The sequence below is a fragment of the Psittacula echo genome, assembly GCF_963264785.1.
Source record: "Psittacula echo genome assembly, chromosome: 2".
NCBI classification, from domain to species: domain Eukaryota; kingdom Metazoa; phylum Chordata; class Aves; order Psittaciformes; family Psittacidae; genus Psittacula; species Psittacula echo.
In genome coordinates, this window is record NC_137737.1 from 135,298,779 (window position 1) to 135,310,373 (window position 11,595).

Consider the following 11,595-nt stretch of genomic DNA (forward strand, 5'->3'; position numbering starts at 1 on the left):
AATAAATAGATGCTTAAAATCTTTGCTCTAAGTTCTTTTTAGCACTTATCCCAACACAAGACGCTACCGTTTTACTCAATGTGTTCAATTTTGCAGGTTCTGTAGGTTGCAAGATGACCTTTCAGGAATGGACATACGCGTTTCTGATTATATACTATTTTAATATATACATAGCATAAAATACAATATAGAAATTTTCACTTGCAGTACTTGAAGAAGTCAGCAAGGCAATTATTTGGTAACTCAGAGTACTGAATATTAGCTGTTCTTCAGAGTTGAAAAATATTAGTATAAACTCAGTGTTATTTCACTAAATGCAGTAATTACTACCATGTCAACAGAGCACCATTAAGGGTTCATCCCTTCACAGATGTTTAAACAACATGTGGTTAAAATGTAGCACATATATCAGAACAGCTGACAACATGATACAACCAAGCCAGTATTTATTACCAACACTCAAGAGGAACCGACACTTGTTCTTTGTTTAGCCTCCAATATACAGATGCTGAATATTTGTAAATGTTCTTCGTATATTGAATTTTTGTTTAAAACCAAGAAGAATAGTAAGTGCAGATGCTAAGCAAGCCAGGCAAATGCAAGAGAATCAGACATCCCAGTAAACCAAAATGTGTTGCTGTGTGTAGTTGGTGCTTCTGCCGTTTGCATCCTCTGCAGACACCCCCATGTTGCACCGCTCTCTTGAGATGTCACACACATAACACTCTCTAAAGGCTAGTAACCTTCCTCTAGTCTAAGCTGAAATCAAGCTACATCAATGTTATTATTGTCACAAATCTGGCATTAGAAATGTAAAAGGCTCTACCTATCCTTGCCTGTCAGACACCTGAGTGTCCATGTCATCTACATGGCTGTGAAAGTAGAGTTCCTCCTCCTTCTGTCTTGCTCTAGAGTGTAGCGAAGACACAATTCAATCTACTTTTACAAATATAACTTTGAAATAAGGCCATTAGAAGCAGCTAGATGGACAAACAGCTATAAAGGCTACATCTGAATGGCAGGTATTATTTAACCAGAAAAAAAAGAAAAAAGCTCTGTCCACAATACAGAATATGATTGCAAGGAAAAAAGAAACCTAAAACAAAAACCCAACACAGAAAATCAACATGCCTTACCCATAGGTCTGTTTCTGTCCCTGAGGTCCCTGTGGTTGGGGTGTCTGTATGAGTCCCTGTAGTGGTGGGCAATGGCCATATCATCCAAACGATAATGCTGAGGTGGAGGTGGGGTGGGATGAGGCAGACCATTGGGCTGATAAGATAAACCATTATTTGGACTGTACCGCTGGCCTGGGCTAATAGTGCAGGGCCGCTTGCTTGGATGCTCTGAGTGCAAAGGCTCTCTGTCAAAGCCATTTTCTTTGGTTCTGAAAAACAAAGCAAAGGAATGTTAATTCACTTCATGAGCAGAGCTGCTCAGGAACATGCACCCCTATCTACATATGCAGCTTCAGGAACTAAAGCTTGTTCTTTCACTTTGCTCCATGTGTGTGCGTTGCAGAACATTTCATACTGCTGCTCATTCAAAGTATACACAGGACACATTCACCTTCTCTAACTATCTGTGTAATTTGAGAAATACTAGCAGTGTGAGCCTTCCAGTGGAGTGGCTTGAAGAGCTTGGCTGGAGGGCGAGCAGCCTTCACTGAAATCACCAGCTGATGGGATGGATACACATATAATTGAAGAGCTGAAACAATCAACTGAAACATGAAGCTAGAGGCTGAGAAATCTCTACTTTCAGTAGTCCTACAGCATATAGTGATTAGTTCTAATTCTGAGCAGAGACATAAAAGACATACTTTGTTCAAGTATCTACCTTGTTCCAAAGCAAACACAGAATGGCTGTGAAAACTCCTAATCAGGAAAACCTGAGGACCAGCATAGATTTTTAATGACATTTGGCACAATGGAACTGCTTGCAATAACTCCCAATGGCTAGTGATGTTTTTGATGGCTCTCCAAGACAAGTTGCATACAGTTGCTGATGTTTTCCTTGCACATATCTACTCAAGCTCAATGTTCAGATCTTTCAATTGCAAAATATTATGCTAGCAAAGAATGGATTTTCCTTCATGTACAAGCCAAGCTATTCATTTGCGAAAGTTCTTCAGTATTACCATTAGAATGATGTCTAAAATGGGGATGGGGGGGATGAGGGGGGTGGTGGGAAACTGTATGTAATTAAATAATTTTATTGACCTTTTCTTTTTTGATCACTCAATGTACGAAAAGCAACCCAGAAAAATGTGGCCAGTAGGAATCCAGTTTTCCTTTTCTGCTCTAAGGTTAAGATGTTTAAATAATCTATTTTCATACAAATGCATATATTTGCAACTTACTGTACAGGCACTTCTGTGGTTTTCTTAGGAATGCTTTGAATTTAATTACCTTAACTAGAATACAATGCATTAGCTTGGACAACACACCAGCATATCCATTTTTGTCTAGAGCCCTGAGTTTAACTAACATAAAAATTAACATTACCATTGAAAACGCATTTACCTGAATGAAATTCCTTTTTTTGCTGTCATGCTGGGTAACAGCTGTCAGGTCTTTTCTGGGTGTTAAAACCTTAATTCTACAATTTGTTCTTATATTTTCTGCACAGACTAAATAAAAAACATAGCAGAATACCAAATGAAGACTGTACCTTCAGTAATTTTGTGTTTCTGGCTACATAAAAGATATTAACAGGCATTAACTTCCAAAGTCTCATCAGAACAGGAATCGTTGGCAAATTTACTATATCTGAATATCCTGAATACAGTGACAAAAACTGAAGAGTGACATAATTCAGGTGCCCTGAACTCAACCTACTGTTCTGCTTCTCACCCCCCTGGGACAGCATCATTTCCCCAGGTGCCTGAGGAAAGCACTCCTGTTTCACAGCAACTGGGAGACTCATGTGTGTACTAGTTCCAAATCCAAAACCACCACAATTTTAATCTGATTTAATCTGATTTTTATCTGATCCGTCTGATTTTGCAAAGCAACAATAAGCTGTAGAGATGAAATAACACTGAATGTGTAAGGAAGCCTGACACATTTTCTTGTTTTAATTTTTCTCGCTCCTGTTGGTCACATTTTCCTTAATGTGCACACATAAATGGACACTATCCTCTGGAAAATTGGCCTTATGATGAAGTTGGGGTCCCTCAGATATAAACATGCAAGGGGTTATTTTACTTAGAGCCATGATTCACTCAGATTAAAGATAGCAAAATAGATACTGGTCATTAGTCTGTACCCATTTAACAGACCTTATGTTGTTTGTACATTATCATTTCAGTTTTAAATTATTGCAATTTATGGATAATTTTCTCAGTAAGAAATCTGACCATGCAAAACTGCCTTGGCTGAGAAACTTAAGTATTACACCAATTTCAAATTACACCTAAGTCAGCTTGCAAGAAGGAGAGAAAGCTATTTGTGTGAGATGCTTTGATTTAGACTGTACTCCTACCTACAGTTTTGATGACGAAAGAAGTGATAAACTTATTTTGTTTATACTACGGTGTTACAGAAAATATTAATATTCCTTGCTAATAGTTCATATTAGGAAAATTCTTTTAAAATTTCTCATAAATACACATGGCTTACAAGGAGCACAGCTGTAAGATTCACCTAACAGAACTATCAAAGTCAGTCTCTGTTCCCAAGTACCTTCAACATAAATTCCTTATCAGGGGTGTCAAGGGTACAGCAAGCACAGCAGTACTTTCTCACAGAACAATCATGACCATTTTTGTTTTCTTCTCACTCAAAATTAGAGCTACTCTAACAGATTTTTTTGCAGTCCTATATTCACTTTACAGGCAGCTGTCATAAATGTAGAGTCACTGTGGTATGACACACATACAGCCCTTTCCAGCAAGCTCAAGGGATGACTAATTAGCAAAAAGTCTTTTGTGGTTAATGTATTTTAAATCATGCTATTTATAACCAAGCATTCATTCACCAAACAAAAACTCACATTGGTCCAAGTTCTTGTGCTTTACTACAGTAGAAGGTAAACTCCAAAAGTTGTAAACAAAATATAGTGAACACTTTGTTCATGACATGTCATGAACAAATTACCAAAATGTGTTGTCTCCTCAGGTGTCAGTTTTTCTCTCTTGCAGTGACTGATGGTTCCCAGTGTTATTACAGAAACAGATTGATCTTTTTAATGAGCTAGTTTAATAGACTCCAAAATCTCACCGTGGCTGCTCATCCATGTCAGACCATATGCACCAAGAAAACATTCAGTAAAACATGAAGCTCTGCTGTCAGACTGCTCTATAAAACCTCACATACAGTAGACTTGGATATGTAGATAAATAAACAGAATTGGAAAATGCATATGCAAAAAAGGGATGGAAATTATAAGCAGAAAAGAATTCTTGCATGTGGATTTTCTTTGACAAAAAATTACAAGGTGGATGTGGTTATGTGCAACACACAGGTTCCACTTCCTTTGCCTAATTCTTTACTGTATTTTCACCTCTATTGGAATCAATGGTATGCAGTTACCCATGCCCAAAAGAAAACTGTAAATATGGAAGAACGTGTGTATATACATTTCTACGAAATACTAAATGTATCATACACATGTCTATATTTGATATATGTGATATATATGATATATATATGTGATATAGATAATAGCACATACACATTATATACAATGCATGCGTGCATACACCATATCCCTTGAGAAGTGAAAAAGACACCACAATTTAATTTAGTGAGAGACATATCTCAAAAAAAAGAAATTATTCCGACTGCCTCGAGTTCCCCTGGAAAGATGTTGCCTTTTAGTAATATTTCTTCATATTCTAGCCACAAAGTCACAGCAAACTCTCCTTGCAAAGCATGCCTCTTATCTTCCACTGTATTTTTATTAGTATATTTGAAAACTACATATCTAACAAAAGGTATATATATTTCCAGATGTTTCCTTCTGTTCCTCTGTAAACAATTAAAATAATTAATAGCGTAATGAGCATAAAGGCAGACAAGTATTTGGTTTCAATACTCAGTCTAGGCATGCTTTGACTCTGAGGACAGTTTTCTGTGGTTGATTTACTTACATTATCCAAATTAAAAGGTATGTAAACTCCCATTCAGTAAATTTAAGAATCTTTCCAATGAGATCTTGTCTTTTTCCTAAATCTGTTGCACAAGTGTTTCTGGATACACAAGACTACTCCACCAAACTTAGTTCCACCAAAACTAACGTAGGGGTTTATGTTTTTCTGTATAGCTTTAATCATAGTCAGTGGAGAACTGGGTACAAATAACCAGAGACAGAATTGTTTGGTACTGCAAAAAAACCCTTATTTTTTAATCTCAAGGCACAATTCCAATTGGTGAGCTGAGCAGTCCAGTCTTTTGTCACAGCAAAACATGTCCAGATCCAAAAAAGAAAGTTGTTTTTTGTTTAGATTTTCTTTTTTTTACATGCCTCTTCCCCAGAACTAAGGAGTCTGATTTCAAGCAGCAATCAAGAGAGGCGGCTGGCTGACAGCTCTGGCCCCTTAGAAGGTGCTGGCCAGTGGGACACCCTGCAATACAGCCCCATGTCTGGACCTTGGGAATTCAAACACAGGGTCTTACCCACAACACTGGAAGTTAAACTTCAGTTGTGAAGCCAAAGGGGAGAGGAACTGAAGACTCCCTCAGCTGGATGGAGCCCCAGAGAGACTTTAGTTGTGAAGCCAAAGGCACTTCCTCATAAGCTAAGACTTCGAAGTTTCAAGAGCACCTACATGTTTAACTCAAAAACAAACTTGAAACACCAAGGACAAAATCCATAAACCAGAGTTAAATCTCTCTAGCTCTAGGGCTCAGTTTCAATTAAAAGATGAAGGCTGACTTTAACATCCAATATTCTTCTGATCTGCCAGTCCCCTTATGGGCTACTCCTATGTCCTTTTTATAAGACTAATAAGGGGTCTTTTCATTACTAAGTTCTTATACAACTCTATATCTGCACCACCCATCCTCTCCCATGCCACCAGTACTGAAGGCACCATAGGTGACACCATACCTACTACAAAATAACCGAAGTTCAGCACTGTCAAACCAGGTCTCAGTGGGGAAGGGGTGTTATTCCAGAATGTTACAGAAGAAAAACAAAGGAAATATTTAATTGCTCAGTTTTCCTTTGTGGCCTTATGGGAGAAGCAAGTAATACCACTCTATTAACAAAAAAGCGAGCTAGGGCTGTCGGGAAGGCACATCCCTCTTCAACTCTGTAATCTCTGTCAAATAAGATCTCACATTGTAAGGCTTATGTGATGACTTAATGTGTTCTGTCTACTTGTAGGAAAAGCACTGGACTACTGACACTGGACTACAGCATGCTAATATTTAAGTTATTCACAAGATGTACAAGATAATTTTAAGAGGCCTTTTTAATAGACATTTAGGTATACTATTCTGCAAAGACTGAGGCTATGCTGTACAACTGCCCCAGAGAGCTAGATTTCGGCGTTGGAAATGTTTCTGCACACAGTAAGGCACTACATGGAATAAGTCTAAAAATTAATCATCTTTCTTGCATACAGTTAGCAGGTTTGTGTTAACACCAATGGCTGATTCAGTTTGGTCTAGTTGTCAGGGAAAAATGGTGAAAAGAGCACACAGAAAAGAGCTTATCTGCTGGTATGGCAAGCAGAGTATGGGAAGCTGGTATATTAATTTTCTTGCTGGTCCCTAGTGATTATCCTGGAACACAATCTAAAGCAAACTAATTTCAAATACTTTCACATTTTTATCTATCTAATGGCTATGTTGCTTTAATTTTTACTGTTCACTTCTGCTTATGAGAACCTCCAAGTTTTACTGTGAGCTTTCAAGACTTTTGTTTCTCTTGCATTTTGTGCTACTTGGCCTGTCCCTATACAAAAATATCATCTGTGCAAAATTGCAAGCCTTTTTAATTTAAAAGATAACTAGGATACTTGCCATGCCTTGGGCATGCAGGTAGCGGCATTTGGCAGAATAGCATTATAAAAATTTTCCACACTATAAAATCTATGGCAAACTAAACTAAGAAAAATCCAGTATTTGGGCCTCCCAAAGGTAAAATGTTTATGCTAGCCAAATGTCTAACTCTGTTATGTGAAGACAGTTAAAAATAAATAACCACCAGAGTCATTTGCTTCCAACACTAAACAAAGAACTTTATTCAAATAAGAAAACCTGTTCCACATCCCTAAAGGTACTGTGCTTCAAACACACACACTTGCTTGCCCTGTTTCTGCATGGACTCTATCTCAGCTCAACAAAAAAACAGATTTTGGTGAACATTTCTCCAGTTTGGAAGAAATGCAATATTGGATACATGGACATGGGAACATGGCACAGCAGAAGGAGTCAACGCCCTGACTGCACTCTGGAGCTTGCCTTGTACTCCCAATAGAGAGTGCCTAGCCACTCTCCCCATACTAACAAAACCTCAAATACAAAGGACTTGTATGGATCTGCTGCTCAAGACTTTAAGTTGCACAGAAATACTATTCATAACATAGCAGGGTGCTGGCTGGCCAGTATTGCTTCTGTGTGGATATCCCCAGAGTGTGTCCTCAGGTGATTTTGCTGCCTGAATCAGTGTGTGCATATATTGCATTTATATACCCATATATATATATGTACATGTAAATTTCTTCATTGAAAGGGTTTCTTCACTAACAGGCTGTCCAGGGAAGTGGTTGTGTCACCATCTTGAGGTATTTACAAGATGTGTAGATGTGGCGCTAAGGGACATGGCAGTGCTGGGCTAACAGTTCGAATCAATGATCTTAAAGGTCTTTTACAACTTAAACAATTCTGTGATTATATATATATGCATGTATGTATGTATGTCTGTATATAAATGTACATATACAACAGGACAAGGGATAATGGTTTTAAACTAAAAGAGGGTAGGTTCAGACTAGATATAAGGAACAAATTTTTTACAACAAGGGTGATGAAACACTGGCACAGGTTGCCTAGAGAGCTGGTGGATGCCCCATTCCTGAAAACATTCAAGGCAGGCTGGATATGGCTCTGAGCAACCCAATCTAGTTGAAGATGTCCCTGCTTACTGCAGGGAAATTGGACAGGTTGACTTTTAAAGAAAGGTCCCTTTCAACCCAATTGTGATTCTATCCACACATACACAAAGAGCAGGGTGTGAAAGGCACAGCGGTGCTCACCTGTCTGGAGTTCGCCTCTTCCCGTTTTCGTTCACATCGAGAAGCAGCTCTGAGGAGTCAACAGGTGAGGTGGTGCTGGCATCCAGAAGCAGCTGTTCGTGCTGGGCGAGGTACTGGGCTGGGTTCTGCTTGGCTAGCCTTGCACAGTGCAGCAGCTCCCGCTGCAGCAGGGGCAGATTGGCCTAGAAGAGCATGGCACACATTAAGAGCGTAGCTTGCAGGCAGTTTCAACAGAGATGGAATAAAAAAATAGGAAATCAAAGAAAAGCCTGCTCTGAGATGAAGCTGTTGCAACCATCCTCCAGGTAGATTTGTGATTAGGCAAGCAGCCTCCTTATGGGCTCAGGTCACGGCTATGGTAAGCATGCATGGAAGGACGGGAGTTTACTGAAAATGGAAAATAAAACTAAATACTATGAGAAAACCAGGTCTGAGTTCTACATCTTTAAAAAGGTAAGAAGTGCTGCCCTGGCAGATTTGATCCCCTTTCTTACAACCCAAAACCTGAGTTCGTATGAAGCAGCAGTTTTCAACAAGTAACAAACCTTCTTCAATATTTGTTTCCTATTCAGACTGCAGTTAGTACTTTGAAATCATTTGAAACCATAGGACCTGTAGCTCTGTAAGTTGCCTCAGTCACTATCCTTCAGGGGCCTTGGGGTGTACGGGATTGCTCTCAGTTTTCCCATTACACTTGCAGTTAAACATTAAGATACAGATTACAACAAAATCTCACATTCCAAGCTCCAGTTAATCACCCGGAGGGCTATGACCCTCCTCTTAGCAAGATGTAGCTTGTATTTTTAACCTTCCCCTCCAGGCCCCAGTGGGACTTGCGTCAGGAGCTGGAGTGTACCAGGACTCAGACACAGAGAATTGAAAACACTCATTGATTCCTGGGTGGCAAAATCTGCCAATCTACTGGGGTCATCCTTAGTCATACTTCATGCTAGACTGGAACCAAGGTGGAACTGTATGTCCTTCACCTCAGCGTGGACAGATGCACGTCCTAGGAAACATCTTCCTTTCTTGCCAGCACACACATACATCAATACTAAGATAGTCCAGTAATTTCTGACCTACTTACTTGGACCATAAGGGGATGTGCCCTGACCTCTTTTGTTCCATGCCTAGTGCACAATGGCTTGTTGCCTGAGGGTCTTCAAGTATTGGATTAAATTTCATGACCTTTAGTAACTAGAGATATGACAAAGAACTCCAATGGTCCCCCCTCTGCTTTTGAAATAATTCCCATAGGAAAATATTTCTTAAGTCAAAAAAGTTCTGAAACTAATGTGCAGGGAACCAAGCACAAAACCCCAGATGTTCTGGCAAGTTTTGAGCACATGATCTTGGTAAATTACTTTGCATTATACAAATGGCAAGTGCTCCAGCACCTGCTGCTCTACTACAGGATCCACTATGCAATAAAAAATTTCAGAATAGGGCCAGTACATATGAACCTTTCAACAGAGGAAAAAAAAACCAGCAGCAATTGCTATCACTTATTCATGTCAGGATGGGAAGACAGATGGTTGTGGAACATTAAGTCTTTTCAAACCTCCACAGAACACAAATATTTTGTGAAAGTACCAAAGAAATACCTTCTTTTGGCTCTGTCACATTTTTGTCCATGGCTACCACATAACAGAGAGAAGTTGAGTACTTTTGTGAACATGGTTTTTCATTTGTTTTGAGTACTTTTGTGAACATGGTTTTTCACTTGTTTTAATTGAGTACTTTTGTGAACATGGTTTTTCACTTGTTTTAATTGAGTACTTTTGTGAACATGGTTTGTCACTTGTTTTAAATTTGTTGTTGTTTTTTAAAAGCTCACAAAGAATCTAAGTCAAGACACCCAACTACTTGAACTGCCTCATGGAAGAAAAAGATTGGAGAAGTTTAATTATATTTACAAATAAGTTTCTGGGGAAATAATGGGATCAGAGCTAGGATTTTAGTAGCGGTGTATAGCTGGAAGTTGTATCATCACATCTCAGCATGCCTGTGAGGTAGAATTGTGAAGTCCTCACTTTGCAGCTGAGTGACAAAGGAAAAAACCAGCACATTTTCATCACTGTTGTGGCCTCTAGGCAGACTTCTACATCTGTACATGTGAAAGATACAAACCAGTTTTCAACCAGAAGCCAGATACATTTATGTTAGAAAAACACAGTCTGCAAACAAACATGATATTACTGGCTTACAGATCTCTAAAATGTTGCATGCCAGTGTCTGGAATGTGTCCCTACTCTTGTTTTGGATTGGTAGTGTCTTAGCCTCCTCCATTAATTTCATAATCATACACAGGAAGAGGAGAAAGTGGTTTTTATCCAGACCTGTTTTCCACTTTGAAATGACCTGTTCTAACAAGAAAAGAAAACATTATCTCTGCACCTGCAAAAGAAGCTGCAGCTCCAAAAGGCAGTTTTATCATTTCAGTGCTCACTCCAGGTAATTAATTAATAATGTTCCATTGTTCGATGTTCCTACTTTCTTTGAAGCTTCAGCAACAGAACTATTTCAGTATTATAATTTAAATTAAAAAGGCTTCATTAGTACAATTAGGCTTCGATGCAAGTTTTTATAATTGCAAGTTTAAATAAACTATTTACAGATGTATTTTTAAAAAAATTGCGACAAATTTCTGCTCAGAGAACCTGAGTAACTCAACATCATCAAATCATATATTCCTACTGATGTTTACAACAAATATGTACAGCACGTTTATTGAAGAACAGAGCATTGGCAGTACTGAACATGTACACCATGTACCACTTAAATTTAATAGACTAAATCCTGCTTGATATTAATACAGAAAATGTGCACAAAAAGGCTCCCAGCCAATGAAGGGTTCTGCAGGTGAATGATCTTATCTTCCTCTGAACCAGAACTGGTAGAAAGATAAGTGATTTGATGACTATTTATTATCTGTAATAGATCAGTGCTCCCTGGCGTGAGGCACCGTACAAACACATGGTGAAGAGTAGCTTCTTTCCCAGAATTTTTACTATGGAAGCACAAATATTGGCCTCCGACTGCAACACAGCATTTGGTAGACCTAGCAATCTGGAGTGGATCTAGACCAGACAGGATATACAGCATGCAAAAGGTTTCAAGAAGGTTTGAGTGACTTGCCTATGATCAGGTAACAGATCAGAGGCAAAGCGGAGAACAGAAAACAGGTCTGGCTTGAAGAAAAGTACTTGGGACAGAAGGGTCTACAGGGCCCAGGAGTCTCTCTCTTGCCATGGTAATGCTGCACGACACGGCCAAAATCCTAGCTCAGGTACTGGGAAGCAATACTGCCATGTTAGCACAGTCTCTAAGGCACTGTCTTAGATAAATTTAATCCCAGATTGCTTTGCTCTACAATAAATACATAT

At 38.9% G+C, this 11,595-nt stretch overlaps 1 protein-coding gene across 2 annotated transcripts in view; it reads right to left on the bottom strand.

Moving 5' to 3' along the window:
- The window catches only part of RUNX1T1 (RUNX1 partner transcriptional co-repressor 1), a 120,402-nt gene that overhangs the window by 30,344 nt on the left and 78,463 nt on the right, over positions 1-11,595 (bottom strand). For both annotated transcript variants that reach the window (XM_080639343.1, XM_080639342.1), the window contains exons 5-6: positions 8,210-8,391; positions 1,137-1,387 (exon numbers count right to left, since the gene is read on the bottom strand). In XM_080639343.1, coding sequence (XP_080495469.1) covers positions 1,137-1,387; positions 8,210-8,391 — 433 coding nt within the window. The remainder of the gene's footprint in view (positions 1-1,136; positions 1,388-8,209; positions 8,392-11,595) is intronic.